We start from the raw sequence: 25,500 nt of genomic DNA, 5'->3' as shown, positions 1-25,500 counted from the left end.
TCGTTAAAACTCTTCGCCTTCGGTTTGGCTGGAGTAATCAGGTCCTGCAATAGGCCGTACGTTCTAGCGCCCATTAAGTTTAGCAATATCGATGCCTTTTTCCCCTCCGCTATTTCGTTTGCCTCGAAATATACCTCGACTCTTTCCACATACGTGGTCCAGTCCTCTAATGTATTATCAAAAGCAGTGATACAGCCAGTCTTCGGCATCTTGCAAATCTAAAATGGCACCTCCCGCGCTTTGCCTTCTTCCCCGATTTAACAAAATGGCACCTCCCGCGCTTTGCCTTCTTCCCCGCTGTTGTTAGCGCTGCTTTCCACGGTTTCTTGCGCGTTAAATATTGATTCTTTTTCTTTTATTATTTTCCCGTCGTGTAGCGGACCCTCTGGGACACTTCCCTCCCTCTTCTTAGGTCCGAACGCTGCCCGGCTTCGAAGCACCGGCCGCGCCCTGTGTGCTCCACCCTCTCTCTCTCTCTTTGCTTCCCGACTCACTGCCCGGCCCCGTTGAAAAGCCACCCGATCGAGCTTCAGCCCGCCGCAGCCCAGGAAGGATCAGAGCAGTACCTGCCACCAGCCCGATTAGCTGGGAAACCACAGACCGAGGAACCCAGCCTAGCTCTGAACAGTCTCTCCTGCAAGTTTTCAAACCGATGATTGACGGTCGACGCCCATTTCTCGAGTTTCTTTGGACTCTATTTTCTTTTTCTTTCTTCTGGCTTCGACCTTCAACAACGTCGTCTGAGGTGCTGCCAAGTTGCAGGTAAGTTCGTTTCTTACTCGTCGCCAGTGTTAAGTCTGTGAATGATTGAGACACGGACCAGCAGGAGTGAAAACAAACAAGCCTTTACTGGTGGAAGTCAATAGCGAAACTAACAAACAGAGGCTCTCTAGCGCCTTTTATACAGGGGTGGTCACTGCCGGTACTGCAGTCTGAGACGTTATTCATACAAAACCTGTGAGAAAACATGGTGAAATGAGGGTAACTGAAACATTGGGACCTAATAAATTAATCCTGAGTATTCTGCCCCTTTAATGGAGGAACATTCTTCATTGTTTAAATAAAACTGTTTGCACCTAATAACATGAGCACATAAATATCTTTAACATAGAAACATAGAAGATAGGAGCAGGAGTAGGCCATTCGGCCCCTCGAGCCTACTCCGCCATTCAATGAGATCATGGCTGATCATCCAAATTCAGTACCCTGTCCCTGCCTTCTCCCCATATCCCTTGATCCCTTTAGCCTTAAGAAATATATCTAACTCCTTCTTGGATATATTTAATGAATTGGCCTCAACTGTCTTCTGTGGTAGAGAATTCCACAGATTCACCACTCTCTGGGTGAAGAAATTCCTCCTCAACTCAGTCCTAAATGGCTTGCCCCTTATCCTTAGACTGTGACCCCTGGTTCTGGACTCCCCCGCCATCGGGAACATCCTTCCTGCATCTAGTCTGTCTAGTCCTGTTAGAATTTTATAAGTTTCAATGAGATCCCCTCTCATTCTTCTAAACTCCAGCGAGTATAAGCTCAATCGACCCAATCTCTCCTCATACATCATTCCTGCCATCCCAGGTATCAGCCTGGTGAATCTTTGCTGCACTCCCTCCATGGCAAGAACACCTCAGATAAGGTGACCAAACTGCACACAATACTCAAGGTGTGGTCTCACCAAGGCCCTGTACAACTGCAGCAAGACATCCTTGTTCCTGTACTCGAACCCTCTCACTACGAAGGCCAACATACCATTTGCCTTCTTAACCGCCTGCTGCACCTGCATGTTTACCTTCAGCGAATGGTGCACAAGGACACCCAGGTCTCGTTGCATTTCCTCTTCTCCCAATCTATTGCCATTCAGATAATAATCTGCCTTCCTGTTTTTGCCACCAAAGTGGATAACCTCGCATTTATCCACATTATACTGCATCTGCCATGCATCTGCCCAATCACCCAACCTGTCCAAATCGTACTGGAGTTTCTCTGCATCCTCCTCACAGCACACACGCCCACCCAGCTTTGTGTCATCTGCAAACTTGGAGATATTACATCTAGTTCCCTCGTCTAGATCATTAATATGTATTGTGAATAGCTGGGGTCCTAGGACCGATCCCTGCGGTACCCCACTAGTCACTGCCTGCCACTCGGAAAAAGACCCATTTATTCCAACTCTTTGCTTCCTGTCTGCCAACCAGTTCTCTATCCAAGTCAGTACCTTGCCCCCAATCCCATGTGCCTTAACTTTACACGCTAATCTCTTATGCGGGACCTTATCGAAAGCCTTCTGAAAGGCCAAATACACCACATCCACTGGTTCTCCCTTATCTATTCTACCAGTTACATCCTCAAAAAATTCCAGTAGTTTAGTCAAGCATGATTTACCTTTTGTAAATCCATGTTGACTTTGTCCGATCCTGTCACTGTTTTCCAAGTGCTCTGCTATTACATCTTTTATAATGGACTCTAGCATTTACACATACATGTGTTACCAAAAAGACCCAATAATCATATAAACTGGACAGCTTCATGAAATATGCTCACATTATTCAAATGCTGAGCCTGAAATGCAATATCAGATTTTAGCACAAACAGAATCGTAGAGAATTCAAGTACTTATAAGATAAAAAGAATTCATCCATTATAATGGAAAGAGGCTAAACTAGAAAGTGCATGTACACAAAGTTCATGCTAACAGAGTAACTTTTCTAGAAGGTTTTGTTCTCTGCTATTTAAAGTTCTGGAAGATGAGATTGTAGGAACATTATTAATGACATATGATAATCTATGTCAGAAAGCACAATGAATAATAGGACATTGGTGTTATTCAAAATTATTTTGCAATTTTTAGCATCTACATTAAAGATTGATAAATTATATTTGATTGTACCTATATAGACTGTATTTACAAGAGGGACTTGAAAGCTTTTAATGTCAATAGCACAAGCTAGGAAGATGTGGCTGACAACAGGCCGCACTGGAGTGCTGTGCTGCTTTGCGGAGCCAAAGCCGCCGAAGAGAGGCGGTTGAGAGAGAGGAAAGAGAAGGGAGGAAAAAGCGTCAGGCTTCAAGAATTATACTGTGCGAGTTCATCGTCTGGCCCTGTGATTTGCACCTACGCCAATTCTTCCAACATCTCCAAGGGGATAAGTAACCTGGGGAACTTTAACTCCCCATCCGCACAGTTTCTGCTGGGTGGGTAGGGTTTAAACCACCCCCATGGTTAGGTTGAATAGATAGCTGTCTGCTCTGCAGTCTGACATTAAACATGTGGCAGCACCTGTTGCATCTGCAGTGAAAACTCCACTTACACAGAGCAGAGGCAGGGTAGGAGTACCTCTCATGATTGGTCCCATTAATGTTTTGAGTTTTGGGGTTCAATCTCCCAGATGCAGTCGTGGCCAACTGCAAGTCCTTTGGAGAACAATTACAGGCAACCATGAAGAAGGGATTCTGAGATGCCACTGTCCTATGCTCAGACAGGTCAGTGGGCATTATGAGGAGATGACCTTCAGGAGTTGCGTGGGGTAGGATAGCACAGGAGGTTAACACACATCAGCAGCATTTCCATGCAATCTTTCAACCCTACATGAGTGATAGTAGGTGCAGTCACAGACCCAATTCACGTACGAACCACGGTCAAGCAAGGCTGTGTCATTGCACCAACGCTCTTCTCGATCTTCCTTGTTGCAATGCTCAATCTCGCCCTCGGTAAGCTCCTCATTGGAGTGGAGCTAATTTACAGAGCAAACGGGAAACTATTCAACCTCCGTCATCTCCAGTCCAGATCCAAGGTCGTCCCATCCTCTGTCGTCGAATTACAGTGTGCTGATGACGCTTGCATCTGCACTCACTCGGAGGTCAAACTCCAAACCATTGTCAACACCTTCACCGAAGCGTACGAGAGCATGGGCCTTACACTAAACATCCGTAAGACAAAGGTCCTCTACCAACCTGCCCCCGCTACACAGTACTGCCCCCCGATTATCAACATCCACGACAAGGCCTTGGACAACATGGGCCACTTTCCATACCTCGGGAGCCTACTGTCAACAAGGGCAGACGTCGACGATGAAGTCCAACACTGCCTTCAGTGTGCCAGTGCAGCCTTCGGTCGCCTGAGGAAGAGAGTGTTTGAAGACCAGGACCTCAAACCCGGCACTAAGCTCATGGTCTACAGAGCAGCAGTGATACCCGCCCTGTTGTATGCCTCAGAGACATGGACCATGTACAGCAGGCACCTCAAAGCACTGGAGAGGTACCACCAACGCTGCCTCTGCAAGATCCTGCAAATACATTGGCAGGATAGGCACACCAACGTCAGTGTTCTTGCTCAGGCCAACATCCACAGCATCGAAGCTTTGACCACGCTCAATCAGCTCCGATGGACGGCTCACATTGTCCGCATGTCCGATACGAGACTCCCAATACAAACGCTCTACTCGGAGCTCCGGCACGACAAGAGAGCCCCAGGTGGGCAGAGGAAATGCTTCAAGGATACCCTCAAAGCCTCCTTAAAAAAGTGTAACATCCCCACCGACACCTGGGAATCCCTGACACAAGACCGCAGAAAGTGGAGGAGAAGCATCCGGGAAGGCGCCGAACACCTTGAGTCTCTTCGCCGGGAGCAAGCGGAAGCCAAGCGCAGGCAGCGCAAGGAGAGCATGTCAACCCAAGCACCCCACCCACCCGCCCCTTCAACCACCGTCTGCCCTACCTGTGACAGAGACTGTAGGTCCCGCATTGGACTCATCAGTCACCTGCGAACTCATTTTTAATGTGGAAGCAAGTTATCCTCGGTTCCGAGGGACTGCCTAAGAAGAAGAGTCTCTGAAAGAAATTAGCCTACAGTGACGACAGCAAAGGATACCCTGGCAATGATACAGGTCTATCAGTTAGCTTTAGATATAAGTCTTGGGGCTTCCGTATCCCACACGGCATCTACCAGTGCTGCTCTCTCACCCAGGGTAGCACTTAGCAGTAACACCTTTAAAACAAGTAAAGATAATTTTGAGGTTTCTTTACTCTTTTCTAACTCTAGATATTTTTGGCTTCCGTGTTTTTAGACTATTCTTATAGGTAAGCCCGAGCTCCCAATGACCCTGAGAGAGACTGTTTTCACTTCCTGGTTATCTTGGTAAATGTATACCTTGCCTAGGGAATGAACAGATAACATTTCTTAATTTATTTCCGCTATTGGTTATCACGTGTTCTCATATGATGCTCTTTGTCTTTTAAACTGTAAAGAATAGGAAATATTTACAACTGTGACAAGCCTTTTCTTACTCTACAACTTATATTTAAATTATTCCTATTTAAGAATTGTAGGCATATTTTGTTTAATTGGAAATTATTATCTTGCAGCTAGCACACTGATTAAATGCCATATTCAAGCAGTGTCTCTTATCAGAATAATGAAACCTTTATTTTTTTTGTTAATTTGTGAAGGAATAGGAGTGTAGTAAGTATAATATCAACATAATTTATTATTATTATGTATAAATTGACCACTTACTACTATACCCATTCTTCTTAAGGTTTAATTTATGTATTATTGCTTTTGGGTTCAACAACATATATTATGATTATCTTTTGAATAATTAAGTCCCATTGTGTAATCTCTTTCCATCTCTTAATTATTTTGTGTAGTACCTTGGAGGAATTTAAATTTACAAATTGCCTCAATTGCTCAGATTAAGCCATAAATGTTCTTCAAATATTTAAAAAAATAATGTTTTGTTTCTATCCTGATTTGCAGATACTTGTTAACCCAGAGCACAAATTTAATAATAGCACTCTATTCAAGAATGTTGTTTTGGTGGCCTGGGATCCTGCGCCTTACTCAGTAAACCTCCTGAAGGTAAGAGGGGATGATGGAAAAGTTTCGGCTGGACATTAAAACTGCGTACTATTCCAGAAAGACACAGTGTAGTAAAAGAGATCAACTTTGTGTCAGCTTGTCTCAGTGGTAGCACCTTCATCTCTGTGTCACACAGTTGTGGGTACAAGTCCCATAATCTAAGCTGATATTTCAGTGCAATACTTGGGGAATGCTGCAGTTTCAAAGTTGCTTTTAGGTGAAATGTTAAACCGAGACCCCATCTGTTTGTTCAGGTGGATGTAAAAGATCTCCTGGCACTGGTTGAAGAAGAGCAGGGTATTCTCCTTGTGTCCAGACCAACATTTAGCATTCAACCAAAACAGATTGAACTGGTCATTTATCTCATTGCTGTTTGTGGGGCTTTGAAATGTGCAAATGATCTGCCCTGTTTGCCTGTATAACAGTGACTACACTGCAAAATAATTCATCAGCTGGGAAGTGCTTTGGGACATTTTGAGCATGTGAAAAGTGCTATATAAATGCAAGTTCATTAATTTATGGAGCAGGGTTGAGTTGGCTAAGAAATCAAATGATGAATGGAATCAGAAGTGAGCAGTAAACAAGCAGTCAGTTTATTTGTAGTATGTTAATCATTCTCTATAACATCAGAAAGCAACAACAGAACACTACCACCATAATCCTACACATACCCCACACAGCAACACATATAAGCAGGCAAAACCCTGTCTGGAGGGTAAAGCTATGCAAGTCATTTTAGTAAAGGAACTTATAGTGAGATACACAAGGATGCTGTTTGTTTTCTAGGGCAAGAGTAAGGGATATTCAAAATGAGGGGTAATGAGGTAAAAGGATAGGATTGAACCAGTCAAAAGATTACAAATGGGGGGAAATTATAATGATATGGATAGAAGGTCAGATGAACTGACAAATATAGTAATGTGGAGATTAAGTGCAGATTATGAATTGATTGAAGGGGGAGCTAATTTAAATTAATTATGATTACTGTTTTGTGCTTTGTGACAAATACTAACCTTTCATCTCTACTCCTGAAAATAGTGATTCATATTCTGCACTTACTATATTCACTTCTCATTTCACCAGCCCTTCTATCCATATCATCATTTATCCTCACATGTAATACCATGATTTGTTCAATCCTCTTTTCTTAGCTTGTTAACCCTCTTTTTTACATCCCTATATATAGTAATCTGGGATGTTATGATTAAGGTTATCCACCAGGTGGTGCTGTAGCCAATGCTGCTGCCAAGGTCAGAGGTTTGCTTCCTGTTAAGGTCAGAGGTTTGCTTTCTGCTAAGGTCAGCACAAGGTTGAATGCCAGGATGCTGGATGCAGGCTGTCTGTATGTGTTCCTCAGTTGTTAATAAAGTACTCGTGTTAATTCTAAGATATCGCCTCTTTGAGTCCTTGTTCCACTTCATGGATTTATCACAATCCCTTACCCTGGGAAACAAATGGGCTCGTTAACATGTGCACCCTTGTGTATTGTACTATTAAGTTCCTCTATTAACATGGCCTCTTTAGCTATACTCTCGAGATAGGATTTTGCATACGAGTTACTGTAGGAGGCTTGTAAAGAATTACGGTGGTCATGCTGTGTTGCTGAGCTCTGATATTATAGAGAGTTAGGATTAGATCAACTGAGGAAGGTGTATTAAAAGAAACAGGAAAAAGAGGGATCCAAGATATTTTTAGCTTTGCAATAAGTGGATGGATTGTTAAAGATCAGTTCAATTCGTTAAGAAGTGTTTTAGAATCATAGGCCTAGAAATTCGGTGTGCTGCGCTACCAGTTAACGCCTAAAGAGGGCACTTAGTGGTTTTAGCGCCATTGGCCACACCTCCCGTGAAATTCAGCGGGGCGCTAATGGCAGCGTTAGCCTGTAGCGCTGCGCCACCACCGATGACATCATTGGTGTGCGCAGCACCCCGCTACCACCCCGAACGCGATATTGGGTCGCGCCCCCCCCCCGTAATGCCGGTCGCAATTCGCGACCGGTTCAGGGGGGCCTACCTGTGTCAGTAGTGGCGCTAATTAAAGGGGAGGTGCGTGGTGGCCATTTTTTTCGCTGGCCACCTGCCAGCACCTCCTCGTGCCACCCTCCCTGGCCTCCTGATTTCCCCTCCACCCCCCCCCCCCGGGCAGTGCCGGCTGTGTCCCAAGAGCCCGGCACTTCTCCTCGGTGCCGGGCTCTTTTGCCGGCACTCGCGATCAGAGATCGCGCTGGTGCAGGCCCCTCCCCTTTAAGAAGGGGAGGAAGGCCTGCAGTACTGCAGCACGCCGTGCCGCAGTGTGTGGCACTGCGGCACGTTGTGCTGCGATATTCAGTTTCAGCACCCCAAGAGGGAAGCGGGACGCCTCGAGCAGCGCCCCGCTTCCGTTTGGGGCGCTGAAACTGAATGCCGCGCTGTCGCAAGTGGCTCCGTCCGGAGCGGAAATTCCGGCGCCCAGGCGAGCTTGGCGCCCTAAATGGGGCACCACTGAATTTCTAGGCCATAGAATCATAGAATCATTACAACACAGAAGGAGGCCATTCGCTCATCGTGCCCGTAACAGCTCTCTGCAAGAGAGTTTAAGTAGAATTACTGGGGATCAAAAAACAACAAATCAACTAAGACTTCTTCACATCAATCTTCAAATAAACATTGAGCAAATTCCAACTCTACTCTAACTTTTTTTGGAAAACTACACAAAGGTAAATAAAGGATACATTATGAAGAAAATCAAGCAGATGTCTAGACGATACCAGGACTAATTAAACTTGCATTAAATAACATTGCAATCCTCTATTGGGAGAAGTATGAGAGTATGAGAGATTGGTGAAGTCAAGCATAGGTCCCTTGCAGACAGAATCAGGGGAATTTATAATGGGGAACAAAGAAATGGCAGACCAATTAAATACATACTTTGGTTCTGTCTTCACAAAGGAGGACACAAATAACCTCCCAGAGATGTCGGGGAACATAGGGTCTAATGAGAGGGAGGAACTGAAAGAAATCAGTATTTGTAAGGAAATGGTGTTAGGGAAATTGACGGGATTGAAGGCCGATAAATCCCCAGGGCCTGATAATCTACATCCTAGGGTACTTAAGGAAGTGGCCCTAGAAATAGTAGATGCATTGCTGGTCATCTTCCGGAATTCGATAGACTCTGGAACAGTACCCATGGATTGGAGGGTAGCTAATGTTACCCCACTATTCAAAAAAGGTGGTAGAGAGAAAACGGGGAATTACAGACCGGTAAGCCTGACATCGGTAGTGGGGAAAATGCTAGAGTCCATTATAAAGGATGTAATAGCAGAGCACTTAGAAAACAGTGAAAGGATTGGACAAAGTCAACATGGATTTACAAAAGGTAAATCGTGCTTGACCAATCTACTGGAATTTTTTGAGGATGTAACTGGTAAAATAGATGAGGGACAACCAGTGGATGTGGTGTATTTGGACTTTCAGAAGGCTTTCGATAAGGTCCCGCATAAGAGATTAGCGTGTAAAGTTAAGGCACATGGGATTGGGGGCAAGGTATTAACTTGGATAGAGAACTGGTTGGCAGACAGAAAGCAAAGAGTTGGAATAAACGGGTCTTTTTCCGAGTGGCAGGCAGTGACTAGTGGGGTACCGCAGGGATCAGTCCTAGGACATAAGAACATAAGAACATAAGAAATAGGAGCAGGAGTAGGCCAATCGGCCCCTCGAGCCTGCTCCACCATTCAATAAGATCATGGCTGATCTGATCCTAACCTCAAATCTTCTATCACTCTGCATCCACCCGAACCCATGTGATCTCCCGGGAGAGGCAAAAAACCAGATAAAGACCCAATGGCCAATTTGGGAGAAAAAAATCTGGGAAATTCCTCTCCGACCCATCTAGGCGATCGAAATTCTTCCAGGAGATCACTCTGTCCCTATATTTTCTACAGTACTTACCTTCTGTAAAGGCGATCTCCACCCCAGCCAGGAACAGGAATAAAACCATCTCCTGAAATCTAACAGAATTAGAACACAGTAGGAGCAGAACAAGGCTACACGGCCCCTGGGCCCGCTCCACTACCCACAGGGCCATGACCATTCCGAACCCAGACTCATGTCCAATTTCCTGCCCGCTCCCCGTAACCCTTAATTCCCTTTACTTCTAGGAAACTATCTATTTCTGTTTTAAATTTATTTAATGATGTAGCTTCCACAGCTTTCTGGGGCAGCAAATTCCACAAACCTACCACCCTCTGAGTGAAGAAGTTTCTCCTCATCTCAGTTTTGAATGAGCAGCCCCTTATTTTAAGATTATGCCCGCTAGTTCTAGTTTCACCCATCATTGGGAACATCCTCACCGCATCCACCCGATCAAGCCCCTTCACAATCTTATATGTTTCAATAAGATCGCCTCTCATTCTTCTGAACTCCAATGAGTAGAGTCCCAATCTACTCAACCTCTCCTCATATGACCACCCCCTCATCCCCGGGATTAACCGAGTGACCCTTCTTTGTACTGACTCGAGAGCAAGTATGTCTTTTCTTAAGTATGGACACCAAAACTGTATGCAGTATTCCAGGTGCGGCCTCACCAATACCTTGTACAACTGCAGCAATACCTCCCTGTTTTTATATTCCAACCCCCTAGCAATAAAAGCCAACATTCCATTGGCCTTCTTAATCACTTGCTGCACCTGCATACTAACTTTTTGAGTTTCGTGCACCAGGACCCCCAGATCCCTTTGTACTACAGTACTTTCCAGTTTCTTGCCATTAAGATAATAACTTGCTCTATGATTTTTCCTGCCAAAGTGCATAACCTCACACTTTCCAGTATTGTATTCCATCTGCCAAATCTCTGCCCACTTACTTAGTCTGTCTATGTCCCTTTGCAGGTTTTTTATGTCCTCCTCACTCACTACTTTCCGTCCCATCTTTGTATCATCTGCAAACTTTGATATGTTACACTCGGTCCCCTCCTCCAAATCGTTAATATAGATTGTAAAGAGTTGGGGACCCAGCACTGACCCCTGCGGAACACCACTAGTTACTGGTTGCCAATCTGAGAACGAACCATTTATCCCAACTCTCTGCTTTCTGTTAGAGAGCCAATCCTCCACCCACGCCAGAATATTACCCCCAATCCCGTGATTTTTTATCTTGAGCAATAATCTTTTGTGTGGCACCTTGTCAAATGCCTTTTGGAAGTCTAAATACACTACGTCCACTGGTTCCCCTTTATCCACCCTGTATGTTACTTCCTCAAAAAACTCAAGCAAATTTGTTAAACATGACTTCCCCTTCATGAAACCATGCTGAGTTTGCCCTATTAAATTATGTTTATCCAAATGTCCTGTTACTGTCTCCTTAATAATGGACTCTAACATTTTACCAACCACAGATGTTAGGCTAACTGGTCTATAGTTTCCAGCCTTCTGCCTACTACCCTTTTTAAATAAGGGTGTTACATTAGCAGTTTTCCAATCTGCCGGGACCTTTGCTGAGTCCAGTGAGTTTTGGAAAATTATTACCAATGCATCCACAATCCCTACCGCTACTTCCCTCAAGACCCTAGGATGCAAGCCATCAGGTCCAGGGGATTTATCCGCCTTGAGTCCCATTATTTTACCAAGTACCACTTCCTTAGTGATTTTAATTGTATTTAGTTCCTCCCCCCCTAGAGCCCCCTGTTTGTCCAGTGTTGGGATATTCTTAGTGTCCTCTACTGTAAAGACTGATACAAAATAATTGTTCAGTGTTTTTGCCATCTCCATGTTTCCCACCATTAATTTCCCGGTCTCATCCTCTAAGGGACCAACATTTACTTTAGCCACCCTTTTTCTTTTTATATAACTAAAGAAACTTTTACTGTCTGTTTTTATATTTTTTGCTAATTTACTTTCATAATCTATCTTCCCTTTCTTAATCAATCTTTTTGTTATTTTTTGCTGTCTTTTAAAGACTTCCCAATCTTCCATCCTCCCACTAGATTTGGCTACCTTATATGCCCTTGTTTTTAGTCGGATACTATCCTTAATTACTTTACTTAGCCACGGATGGCTATCTTTTCTTTTACACCCTTTTTTCCTCAGTGGAATATATATTTTTTGGAAGTTGTAAAATAACTCCTTAAATGTACACCACTGGTCATGTACCGTCTTACCCTTTAATCTATTTTCCCAGTCCACTCTAATTAATTCCGCTCTCATACCTTCATAGTCTCCTTTATTCAAGCTCAGCACGCTTGTTTGAGATCCAACCTTCTCACCCTCTAATTGAATATGGAACTCAACCATGTTATGGTCACTCATTCCAAGGGGATCCTTTACTAGGACATTTTTAATTAATCCTGTCTCATTACACAGGACCAAATCTAAGGTTGCTTGCCCCCTGGTCGGTTCAGTTACATACTGCTCAAGAAACCCATCCCTAATACACTCAATGAACTCTTCCTCAAGGCTGCTCTGCCCAATTTGATTTGTCCAGTTAATATGATAATTAAAATCCCCCATAATTATAGCTGTTCCCTTATTACAAGCCTCAACTATTTCCTGATTAATACTCCGTCCAACAGAGTTGCAACTGTTCGGAGGCCTATAGACTACACCCACTAGTGTTTTTTTCCCCTTATTATTCCTTACCTCCACCCAAACTGTTTCACTATCCTGCTCCTTTGACCCAATATCATTTCTCTGTATTATAGTGATTCCTTCCTTTATTAACATAGCCACCCCACCTCCTCTCCCTTCCTGCCTGTCCTTCCTGATTGTTAAATAACCTGGTATGTTTAATTCCCAGTCATGGTCACCCTGCAGCCATGTTTCTGTAATGGCCACAAGATCATACCCATATGTCATTATTTGTGCTGTTAACTCATTCATTTTGTTACGAATGCTACGTGCATTCAGATGAAGAACTTTCAAATATGTTTTGTAACACTTAGTTCCTGTTTTTTCCCTTTTTAGTACTTTACTTTTTACTCCATACCTTCTGTCCCTTCCTGACACATTCTGTTTTTTAATTCCCCCACTGCTACCTAAGTCTATGACCTTCTCTGTTGTCATTTCTATTATTTGCTCTCTAGAAACCTCCCCCCCACTAATTAGTTTAAAGCCCTCTCTACAGCCCTAGTTATATGATTCGCCAGGACTCTAGTCCCAGCACTGGCCAAGTGGAGTCCGTCCCAACAGAACAGCTCCCTCCTGTCCCAGTACTGGTGCCAGTGTCCCAAGAAGCAAAACCCATTTCTCCCACACCAGTCTTTGAGCCACGCATTTAACTCTTTAATTTCACAATATATATTAGTGACCTAGACGAGGGAACTAGATGTAATATCTCCAAGTTTGCAGATGACACAAAGCTGGGTGGGCGTGTGTGCTGTTAGGAGGATGCCGAGAAACTCCAGTATGATTTGGACAGGTTGGGTGATTGGGCAGAAGCATGGCAGATGCAATATTATGTGGATAAATGCGAGGTTATCCACTTTGGTGTCAAAAACAGGAAGGCAGATTATTATCTGAATGGCAATAGATTGGGAGAAGGGGAATTGCAACGAGACCTGGGTGTTCTTGTGCACCAGTCGTTGAAGGTAAGCATGCAAGTGCAGCAGGCGGTTATGAAGGCAAATGGTATGTTGGCCTTCGTAGCGAGAGGGTTTGAGTACAGGAACAAGGATGTCTTGCTGCAGTTGTACTGGGCCTTGGTGAGACCACATCTTGAGTATTGTGTGCAGTTTTGGTCGCCTTATCTAAGGAAGGATGTTCTTGCCATGGAGGGAGTACAGCGAAGATTCACCAGGCTGGTACCTGGAATGGCAGGAATGACGTATGAGGAGAGATTAGGTCGATTGGGCTTATACTCACTGGAGTTTAGTAGAATGAGAGGGGATCTCATTGAAACTTATAAAATTCTAACAGAACTAGATGCAGGAAGGATGTTCCCGATGGTCGGGGAGTCCAGAACCAGGGGTCACAGTCTAAAGATAAGGGGTAAACCATTTAGGACAGAGATGAGGAGGCATTTTTTCACCCAGAGAGTGGTGAACGTGTGGAATTCTCTACCACAGAAGGCAGTAGAGGCCAATTCATTAAATATATTCAAGAAGGAGTTAGATATATTTCTTAAGGCTAAAGGGATCAAGGGATATGGAGAGAAGGCAGGGACAGGGTACTGAATTTGGATGATCAGCCATGATCACATTGAATGGTGGAGCAGGCTCGAGGGGCCGAATGGCCTACTCCTGCTCCTATCTTCTATGTTTCTATGTTCCTTGTGCAAAGTGTCTAATCTCTAATTGGCTGCCCCTGATGCACCATATGAATTTGGAATCTTGTGTGGACCAGCTTTGTCAAAAAGTGACCTATGGGTGAAATGTGGCCTCCAAGCCCTGTTAAGTCAGCATTCGAAGCCTAGGCAATGCAGTTCTGTTCATGTTAATACAGTGCAAAATGATTAAATGAATAATTATTTTGCCATATTTATCTTCTTCCACCTGCAATGCCATTCTCTGTACTGAGGGAAGTCATTTTCAAGTAATTAATCTGTGATCACTTCACGAACTATGTCAAACTGGTGTCTCTCTCATACACACACATTCTTGCAGATGCAACCTCTTTTTCATCAACTTGGTAAGCTTGCTTTATAAAGACATCCCGTGTGTTCAGCACTATTTGTAACTTTAAAAGAATTACGTTTTCACTTCAGTATCACCGTAGCATGAGGCACCATCTCGGTCTCAATGTCAGTCCAATCATAATGAAGAGGAGTGTGGGTCAGTGAGTATAAAGACCATCGGAGTTAGAGAGTAGAAATTCATGAAGATAATTAAATTATTTGGCTAGAATTAATTTCTTAAATATCAAAAAGTAGTAAGAATGTGGAACGCACTACCACAAGGAGTAGTTGAGGCGAATAGCACAGATGTATTTAAGGGGAATCTAGATAAAAACACGAGGGAGAGAAGAATAGAAGGATATTTTGATCGGATTAGATGAAGAGGGGTGGGAGGAGGCTCATGTGAAGCATAAACGCATGTACAGACCTGTTGGCCTGTTTCTGTGCTGTAGACAGTGTTCTTAAAATGTGCTTCGCCATTTACTGGCTGTATAATATTAAGTCACAAACATGTTAAACTGTATTTATGTCAGTTATCAAAAACAAAGTAAAGATGGAACTAGTCAAAATATTACAGTTTAATCATTTTCCAGGTTTGGATGTAACCAGAGTGTTATGGATAGTGAGGGAAAGATGAGTGTCAGTTGGAAATTATCCAATCTGTGAGCATGACCTCAAAGGTGTATAGTCCTTGCATGACGATGAAGTTTGAGGGCATAGCATTGGCATGGGTGGGATTGTAAATTTTTAGTTTGAGTTTCAGTGAGGACTAGATGGTGAAGAAGTTGGATGATTGGGGTTAAGGCAGAACAAGGTGCAAGTTGAAATTGCAGGGAATGACCAGTAGCTCAGTGCAGAGACCAAGTAAAGACAACAGGGGTGAGATTTTGATGAAGAAGTTACTGGGGGACATTGTAATAGACCATGTGGACCTTGAAAGAGAAATAGGAGGGGTGGTAGAGAATGCAGTGCTGAAATATGGAGAAGGTGTCAAAGGAAGTATCGACAGTGCAAGATTGAAACTGCAGTTTCAATCCTGTGGATGTTTTACAGGACAATATAAAATGGATGGATAGTGGGGATCAGAGGGGGAATGGGACAGAAAGAGTGATGGGGAGAAAGATGGAGAAGTTAACCCCTATGGAGTACAGTGAGTGGGATCTGTGCCAGTTGAGGGGAATAGGGCAGCCTGCCTGGCTGCCGGAAGAGCCAGTAGCTGGTACTACTGTGGACATGGTGGAGCAGCGGGAAGGGCCAGAAGGAATCCATGGACTTGTAACAAAAGCCGAAGACAGCAGCAGGATAGACCAACAGAAAAGTGATCAAGAGGGGCATGATGCAGAAAAATGGAGGAAATTCAGGAGTCTAAGTGACAGTGACCAGGAAGAGGAGACGGGGGACAGGAGATGAAGGGCAGGATTAGAAGATGGTCAACAGAGAGGCAGAGATGATTTGTTCCGGAGCAGCAACTAATACACACCTGTGGGTGGACAAGGATTGGTAGCCTTCATTTAGATATACTCACTACTCCTCAAATTCACTTAATTCAAATTATCTGCTAATTCAATTTTGTTAGCACTAAGTTTCTACTGTGTTATTTATATTACTTAATTCAAATTATTGGATAATTCAAATTATTTATGCATGGAGAACAACTTTGAATTAGCAGAAATAGACTATAAACCAAGAGATAAGCTGTATGTGGCTATTAAAAGTTTTTTAGGGAGTGGTTTGAGGGTGGTGGTCAGAATGTGGGGCTTGGTTAGCGTTTAAAGTCTGGAGTCTGTCCGGTGGTTGAAAAAACCAACTTGTTCTTTGCAATCCGGGCCCTGTCAATCAGAAAATATCTACATTTTATTATTTGCTCTTGGGATGTGAGTGACACTGGCAAAACAGTATTTATTGCTGATCCCTAGTTGCCTTGAGGGAGTTAGGAAAGTCAACCATATAGTGCCATATCTTGTGATGACTCCATCCCTCTCCCTAGCATCTGTCTGAGGCTGAACCAGACTGTTCGCAACCTTGGTGTCATATTTGACCCTGAAATGAGCTTCCGACCACATATCCGCAGCATAACTAAGACCCCCTATTTCCACCTCCGTGACGTCGCCTGTCTCCGCCCCTCCCTCAGCTCATCTGCTGCTGAAACCCTCATCCATGCCTTTGTTACCTCTAAACTTGACTATTCCAATGCACTCCTGGCTGGCCTCCCATATTCTACCCTATGAAAACTTGAGGTCATCCAAAACTCGGCTGCCTGTGTCCTAACTCACACCAAGTCCCGTTCACCCATCACCCCTGTGCTCGCTGACCTACATTGGCTCCCAGTTAAGCAATGCCTTGATTTCAAAATTCTCATCCTTGATTTCAAATCCCTCCATGGCCTTGCCCCTCCCTATCTCTGTAATCGCCTTCAGCCCACAACCCCCCCGAGATATCTGTGCTCCTCAAATTCTGCCCTCTTGAGCATCCCTGATTATAATCGCTCAACCCTCGGTGGCCGTGCCCTCTGTTGCCTTGGCCCTAAGCTCTGGAACTCCCTCCCTAAACCTCTCCGACTCTCTACCTCGCTTTCCTCTTTTAAGAGACTCCTTAAAACCTACCTTTTTGACCAAGCTTTTGGTCATCTGCCCTAATTTCTTATGTGGCTCGGTGTCAATTTTTTGTCCTATAACACTCCTGTGAAGTGCCTTGGGACATTTTACTATGTTAAAGGCGCTATATATGTTGTTGGAAATTTGGAACTAAGTTAGCTGTGACAGACTCAGTAATCTGTTATCTGTCCCAGGCAGGTCTGCAATACCCAGGGCAGTGTTGATTGGCCAGCCAACCTCATTCACTAATGGAACCTTGTTCACTAATGAGAGGCAGAACTGTTACTTGATTGCAATAGAAATGAAAATTGGGTGGGTTCTATAATGGGTGGGGGATCTGCTCTTGGTGTATCTTCACCAATTTACCACCCAACTGGTGAAGATGAAAATTACACTCACATTTTCACTTATTCCACTTGCCTTGCAATTAACATGTCACATAATGGCCCTGAATTTCTGTGATGGCTGCTCTAGTCTCCCACTGTGAGATCAGAGGAACCCCTGGAGAACTGGTGAAAGTGGTCCTTTTCAACTATTTACATCGTTACTCCAGGGGTTCCATCGATCTCCCACCAAAGTTACAGTTGCCGATTGGGAGAACCCCCATGGAAATTCAGAACCAACGTTTTGTCAAAGTATGCTGTATTTTAATGTCAATTTTAACTTGTGTATCATTTAATATAATTATTTACTTTAAATAATCAATAATTTTTTTTTAAATTACACCTCTGTGAAGTGCTTTGAAATGGTTTCCTGTGTTAAAAGTGTTATATAATTAAGTTGTTGCTGGAAGCACAGCAATTTGAGTCCACCGGCTACTGTATGTAACGGACATATAACAAAGCCCCTCATGGCTTTTATGAACCAACGCAGAATGTTATTTAGACAAAAGGTTGATATTTTTAAGCTATTACCAGTGTGAGAGGACGGGAGGTAATAAACTCTTCGCCCATTTGATGGCACATTTTCAGCATCAAAAAAAGAGAACTCCAGTCTCATGCATCCCTACAATGGGCTTTAATTGATGATTTAACTAATGTATAGATTCTGTTAGAATAGTGTTTAATATTGGATGATCACCGCCACAAACAAGGCGAATTGTGTCGTGATGTTACCACCTGCAGGATATCTGGTAGCAAAATGATCATTTAAGTGCACATATATGCTGATTACCTTTTAATAAAACATTTAGTAAGTAGCTGAAAATGTGGGTGGTTTGCAACTGAATGTTTTAATCTATGTTTAATATTGTACATATATTTTGAATAAGTACTTTGCATCAGTATTTACAGTAGAAGTATTTACATGCCAGAAATCCCAAAGAAACTAATATTGAATCAGGGACAGCGACTCAATAAAATTAATGTAAGTAAAATAACAGTAATAAAGAAAATAATGGCACTAAAGAGTGACAAATATCCAGGGCCAGGTGGTTTCCATCCCAGGGTTTTAAAGGAAGTAGGTGAGCACATTGCAGATGTGCTTCCAAAGTTCTCTAGATTCAGGAACCATCCCTTTACATTGGAAAATTGTGCATGCCACTCCGCTTTTTAAGAATGGCGAGAGAGGGAAACCAGGAAATTATAAACCAGTTAGCCTAACATCTGTTATCAGGAAATTGCTAGAGTCTATAATTAAGGATAGCGTGACTGAACACCTCGAAAATTTTCAATTGATCAGAGAGAGCCAGCATGGATTGGTGAAAGGTAGGTCATGCCTGACAAACCTGATTGAATTTTTTGGAGAGGTGACTAAAGTGGTGGATAGGGGAATGTCTAGGAAGTCATTTGATAAAGTCCCACATAAGAGACTGTTATCTAAGGTAGAAGCCCACGAAATTGAGGGCAAATTATTGACCTGGTTAGGAAATTGGCTGAGCGGCAGGAGACGAGAGTAGGGATAATGGGCAGGTACTCAAATTGGCAGGACGTGACTAGTGGTGTCCCGCAGGGATCTGTTTTGGGGCCTCAACTATTCACAGTATTTATTAACGACTTAGATGATGGCATAGAAAGTCATATATCCAAATTTGCCGATAACACAAAGATAGGCGGCAGTGGAGATGAAAGTATAAAATTACAAAGGGATATTGATAGATTAAGTGAATGGGCAAAACTGTGGCAAATGGTTTTCAATGTAAGCAAATGTGAGGTTATCCACTTTGGATCTAATAAGGATAGAACAGAGTACTTTCTAAATGGTGAAAAGCTAAAAACAGTGGATGTCCAAAGAGACTCATGGGTTCAGGTACATAGATCATTAAAATGTCATGAACAGGTACAGAAAATAATCAAAAAGGCTAATGGAATGCTGGCCTTTATATCTAGACGACTAGAGTACAAGGGGGTAGAAGTTATGCTGCAGCTATCAAAGCCCTGGTTAGACCACACCTGGAGTACTGTGAGCAGTTCTGGGCACCACACCTTAGGAAGGATATATTGGCCTTGGAGGGAGTGCAGCGTAGATTTTCCAGAATGATACCAGGACTTCAATGGTTAAGTTATGAGGAGAGATTACACAAATTAGGGTTGTATTCCCTAGAATTTAGAAGGTTAAGGGGTGATCTGATTGAAGTTTTCAGGATATTAAGGGGAACAGGTAGGGTAGATAGAGAGAAACTATTTCTGCTGGTTGGGGAGTCTAGGGCTAAGGGGCATAGTCTAAAAATTAGAACCAGACCTTTCAGGAGTGAAATTAGGAAACACTTCTACACACAAAGGCTGCAATTTCGCCAGCTGTGGCAAGTCCGGTGTGGTCAGAGCAGACAACAGCCTTAAACTCCGTACCCATCTTCATCAGCCTCCTCCAAGTGATTTTGCCCTGATTGGGCTTGTTAAGCCCACCCTGCAAGGTTCCCGGCCAATTAAAAGGAAGCGGGTCTGATGACGTCAAAGGGACCATGCGCAAATTGATTTTGACAGTTGTGCTGTCAGTGTTCTACAGCATTGAGGTGCTGCAAACACTGACAATGACTGCACAGAGGTGCACGGCTGCACCCAGGCTCTCACATGACTCCCTCCCTATGCTTATGGAGGGAGTCACAGCACGCAGGCAGGTTCTCTTCCCTTCCAATGGGCAGAAGACACCTCCCCAGGAGACCAATGGTTGCACACTGTACAAGCAGGGATGTCGTCAGGAGGACCAGGCTGCAGTGGCGCAAACCTTTCAATGATCTCAGTAGATTACAAAACATTACTGCCAAGCCACACTCCACCTCATCCTGCTGTGCCACTCATCATATCCCCATCACTCTGCCTTCCCTACCCTACACCTGCATAGCCTTACTCACACCAACTTACCTCGCACCTCCACCCATCCCTCTCTATCTACATTATCACTTCCCCATCTCACTAGCCACCCCTCACATTCCCCCTCATCCTACTGCATGCATACCAACTAACAACACACGAGGGTAGGCACTTGGGTGGTTTAGCCAATGTTCATGTGAAGTTTCTGGTAATGTGCTGTCAAACATTGAAATCTTTATTTTGAACACTTTGAGTTCTTAGACAGATTTGTGTGCACCTTTGCAAGTGTCTTAGTGAGTTCCAGTGAATGGTGAGACATAACGTCCCCCCTCCTCCAATGGTGATGAGTGCGAAAGGAATGGCTTGGACATTGTAGGGATGCTTTATGGTGTTGGTGTGGGGTGGTGCCAACCTGGTGCATTATGTGGCAGCCAGGGTGTTCAGTGTTAAGTGAAGCAAATCTGGACATGGTGAGGCCATCGCTGGCCTCCTGGGCAGCAATGTGCATGGGTGATGATGCCATGTGTCCAGTGCAGCATTAGGTGATGACGAAGAAGGTTGTTGTGGATATTGGTGCTGCTGGTGTGCCGGTGATGCTGGTGTTGGGGCTGATCATGCTGGGATTCTGAGGACCAAGGTGAGATTTTTTCAAGGGCACCGATGCTGATGGAATAGATGGCAGGTGAGGTTGAGATGACAGAAGTAATCTGTCAGTGTTGAGATAGGTTGTTCCAAGGAGGTGACAGTGGATAGAGAGAATACTCCAAACACTTCAAAAGTGCATAAAGCTCAAAAGTAGTTTCCAAGTCATTAATGCTCCAGCTTCTGACATTGGAAAGTGGCCAGCTGTGAAATGGTAGCTTTTAAACCACTTTTGCAGCTGTCACCTATTTAAAGAAATGGAGAGTTGTTCAGAACCCGACATACTTACCTGGCGTGATCTCCGAGCGATGGGAACCTTGTGGAAAACTTGGGAAAATGCTTTGTACCTGGTAAAATGGTGATTAAATTGCTTTAAACACCCTCTTAACTAGTACAATTGCATGACCCGCTGCTTAGTGCCGTGTCTGTAAAGCGTAGGCAGAGCCAACAGTAGGGAAACTCGCAAGGAGGTGGGTTTAGAGCGGGATACTGCCCCGCTGTCAATCTTTTTGATTTTGCCAGTGGACCCGCCTCCAAACCTGCCCTCAGAGCGCTGGCAAAATTGAGCCCAAAGGGAGGTAGAAGTTTGGAACTCTCTTCCGCAAATGGCAATTGTTGCTGGATCAATTGTTAATTTAAAATCGGAGATTGATAGCTTTTTGTTAACCAAAGGTATTAGGGGATATGCGGCAAAGGTGGGTATATGGAATTAGGTCGCAGATCAGCCATGATCTCATTGAACGGCAGAACTGACTCAAGGGGCTGAATGGCCTTTCCTGTTCCTATGTTCCTATACATTTTGCAATATTGCCAATTAAGATGTCAAAACCTTAGATTGGAAATACTTGTTTGTGTGCAAATTGTGGGCAAAGTACTGGTTAGTAAAATTCTTGGGAGGGATCTTCCATGCTGGTTTATCCACAATGTAGCTGCTTTCAGTCTGTGAGTTGACACTGTGATAGATCTCTCCTGTACCGTGGGCTTGAAGGGAGCAGCACTATATCCTCTAAAGCATCTGTGTACTGCAATTAGGAGCTAGTTAAGCCTCCTTAAGCAGCATATAGAAAGTACAGTTGGCTAACCACCGATCACATTGCGGAAGATGTACTCCTTATTGACTAAGAAAAGCCATTTCACTTTCCTGAAGCTGCAAATCTTTCCATTCAGAAAAAGGATGCAGACACTTAAAGGGAGTGATACCCTCCTCCTCTACCAAAACACCTGCAGTGAAGGAGGAGGTAGCTTAAAGCTGGCAACAGCAGTTAGCCACCGTAGTCTTGGATATAGCTGACTCACATGCCAGTGCATAGCCAGGGAGAGGTCTAGAACCAGCATAATCTCATGCAGGTTTGCAGTGATTTCATACTTCCATTAGAAAATCACAAAGGAGCTGTAGGAGGTTAGAGTTCACAAGTGACATATAAACTGGCGCAACAGGAATATACCATTTCAAATTACATTGACATCATTCATGGCACAAACATAGAATCATAGAATGGTTACAGCACAGAAAGAGGCCAGTCAGCTCATCGCACCCGTGCCGGCTCTCTACAAGAGCACTCCAGCTAGTCCTAATTCCCCGCCCTTTCCCCGTAGCCCTGCAAAAAATTTTCCTTCAGGTACTTATCCAATTCCCTTTTGAAAGCCAAGATTGAATCTGCCTCCACTACCCTTTCAGACAGTGCATTCCTGATCCTAACCACTCGCTGTGTGAAAAAGTTATTCCTCATGCCTTTGCTTCTTCTGCAATCACCTTAAATCTGTGTCCTCTGGTTCTTGACCCTTCCGCCAATGGGAACAGTTTCTCTCTATCTACTCTGTCTAGACCCCTCATGATTTTGAACACCTCTATCAAATCTCCTCTCAACCTTCTCTGCTTTAAGGTGAACAACCCTAGCTAATTAACAAAAAAGCAAAAACTTAAATGAGCAGCTTTCAGTGATCCCTTTAAGGTCCACTGGTTAGACCACTCAACACTTGGAAAAACTGGAACCAGCATGTCGCCCATTTCTCTGTGAAAATTGCAATCAGAGCCCTACACCTGCATATTCAAATCACCTCCTGCCTGTTATTCAAATCTTCACATGTTTCCCTTGGAGAATAGAGTGAAAAATTTGCAGGCTGATTAATCGTCTGACAACACTCCTTGCCATGACTGCAACCATCTTTATAACAGTCAATAGGGTGGTTAGTCCTATAGGGCAGGAGGGTTTTATGGGCTCCCACAACCCATACCATTAGAGTTGGGGATGCATCCACTGGATGCAAGTATCCTGCTGGATGTCAATCCAGAACTTAGAGTTGGAGCTCTGGTCTCCACTTGCTGGGACAGTCAAAGGGAGTGGGATTCAAACCCTGCATGTGTTGACTCAGGAAGCCAAAGGCGCAATCCACTAATCTAGGCAGTAGTTTCTTTTATTTGCTAAAAAGCATTAAGTAAACCCATGACCAAGCACCATACAATTACTTGGGTAGTGTACTATATATCATGTTATTAACAAATCTTAAACCATTGAGGCATATTCTTTAGGAGAAAAATAGAGTATGAGAGTAAACTTGCAAGGAACATAAAAGCGGATTGTAAAAGCTTCTACAAGTATGTAAAAAGAAAAAGATTAGCAAAGACAAATGTAGGTCCCTTACAGTCAGAAATGGGAGAATTTATAATGGGGAACAAGGAAATGGAAGAGCAATTAAACAAATACTTTGGTTCTGTCTTCTGTCTTCATGGAAGAGGACACAAATAACTTCCCAGAAACGCTAGGGAACCAAGGGTCTAGTGAGAAGGAGGAAGGTCGCCTGAGGAAGAGAGTGTTTGAAGACCAGGACCTCAAACCCAGCACCAAGCTCATGGTCTACAGAGCTGTAGTGATACCCGCCCTCCTGTAGGCTTCAGAGACATGGACCATGTACAGCAGGCACCTCAAAGCACTGGAAAGTTACCACCAACGCTGCCTCTGCAAGATCCTGCAAATCCATTGGCAGGATAGATGCACCAACATCAGTGTTCTCGCTCAGGCCAACATCCCCAGCATTGAAGCTTTGACCACACTCAATCAGTTCCGATGGACAGGTCACATCGTCCGCATGCCCGGTACGAGACTCCCAAAACAAGTGCTCTACTCGGAGCTCTGACACAGCAAGAGAGCCCCAGGTAGGCAGAGGAAACACTTCAAGGACACCCTCAAAGCCTCCTTGAAAAAGTGCAACATCCCCACTGACACCTGGAAATCCCTGGCCCAAGACCGCACAAAGTGGAGGAGAAGCATCCGGGAAGACGCAGAACACCTCGAGTCTCTTCACCGGGAGCAAGCGGAAGCCAAGCGCAAACAGCAGAAGGAGTGCACGTCAACCCAAACACCCCACCCACCCGCCCCTTCAACCACCATCTGCCCCACCTGTGACAGAGACTGTAGGTCCCGCATTGGACTCATCAGTCACCTGAGAACTCATTTTTAGTGTGAAAGCAAGGCATCCTTGGTTCCGAGGGACTGCCTAAGAGGAAGAGAAGGAGGAAGTAAAGGAAATTAGTATTAGTAAAAAAAATAGTGCTGGAGAAATTAATGGGACTGAAAGCCGATAAATCCCCAGGGCCTGATAATCTGCATCCCAGAGTACTAAAAGAGGTAGCCATGGAAATAGCGGATGCATTGGTTGTCATCTTCCAAAATTCTATAGATTATGGAACAGTTCCTGCAGATTGGAGGGTGGCAAATGTAACCCCACTATTTAAAAAAGGAGGGGGAGAGAAAACATGGAACTACAGACTGGTTAGCCTAACATCAGTAGTAGGGAAAATGCTAGAGTCTATTATAAAGGATGTGATAACAGGACACTTAGAAAATATCAATGGGATTAGACAATGTCAACATGGATTTATGAAAGGGAAATCGTTTTTGACAAACCTACTGGAGTTTTTTGAGGATGTAACTGGTAGAATAGACAAGGGAGAACCAGTGGATGTGGTGTATTTGGATTTTTAGAAGGCGTTTGATAAAGTTCCACATAAGAGGTTAGTGTGCAAAATTAAAGCACATGAGATTGGGGGTAATATACTGGCATGGATTGAAAATTGGTTAACAGACAGGAAACAAAGAGTAAGAATAAATGGGTATTTTTCGGGGTGGCAGGCAGTGACAAGTGGGGTACCGCAGGGATCAGTGCTTGGGCCCCAGCTATTCACAATATATATTAATAATTTTGATGAGGGAACCAAATGTAATATTTCCAAGTTTGCTGAAGACACAAAACTAGGTGTGATTGTGAGTTGTGAGGAGGATGCAAAGAGGCTTCAAGGCGATTTAGACAAGTTGAGTGAGTGGGCAAATACATGGCAGATGCAGTATAACGTGGATAAATGTGAAGTTATCCACTTTGATAGGAAAAACAGAAAGGCAGAGTATTATTTAAATGGTGATAGACTGGGAAATGTTGATGTACAAAGGGACCTGGGTGTCCTTGTACACCAGTCACTAAAAGCAAACATGCAGGTGCAGCAAGCAGTTAGGAAGGCAAATGGTATGTTGTCCTTCATTGCAAGAGAATTTGAGTACAGGAGCAAGGATGTCTTACTACAGTTA

At 43.8% G+C, this 25,500-nt stretch overlaps 1 protein-coding gene across 3 annotated transcripts in view; it reads left to right on the top strand.

Annotated features, from left to right (window-relative positions):
- LOC147111781 (beta-galactoside alpha-2,6-sialyltransferase 2-like) overlaps nucleotides 1-25,500 on the top strand; it is a 245,835-nt gene that overhangs the window by 181,017 nt on the left and 39,318 nt on the right. For all 3 annotated transcript variants that reach the window (XM_085999005.1, XM_085999007.1, XM_085999006.1), the window contains one exon: nucleotides 5,753-5,854. In XM_085999005.1, the coding sequence (XP_085855131.1) occupies nucleotides 5,753-5,854 (102 nt within the window). The remainder of the gene's footprint in view (nucleotides 1-5,752; nucleotides 5,855-25,500) is intronic.

This window comes from Somniosus microcephalus, chromosome 10 (assembly GCF_052327205.1).
Source record: "Somniosus microcephalus isolate GS21.2 chromosome 10, FLI_Smic_1.0, whole genome shotgun sequence".
Lineage (NCBI taxonomy): Eukaryota > Metazoa > Chordata > Chondrichthyes > Squaliformes > Somniosidae > Somniosus > Somniosus microcephalus.
This window is presented reverse-complemented; position numbering and strand designations above follow the sequence as displayed.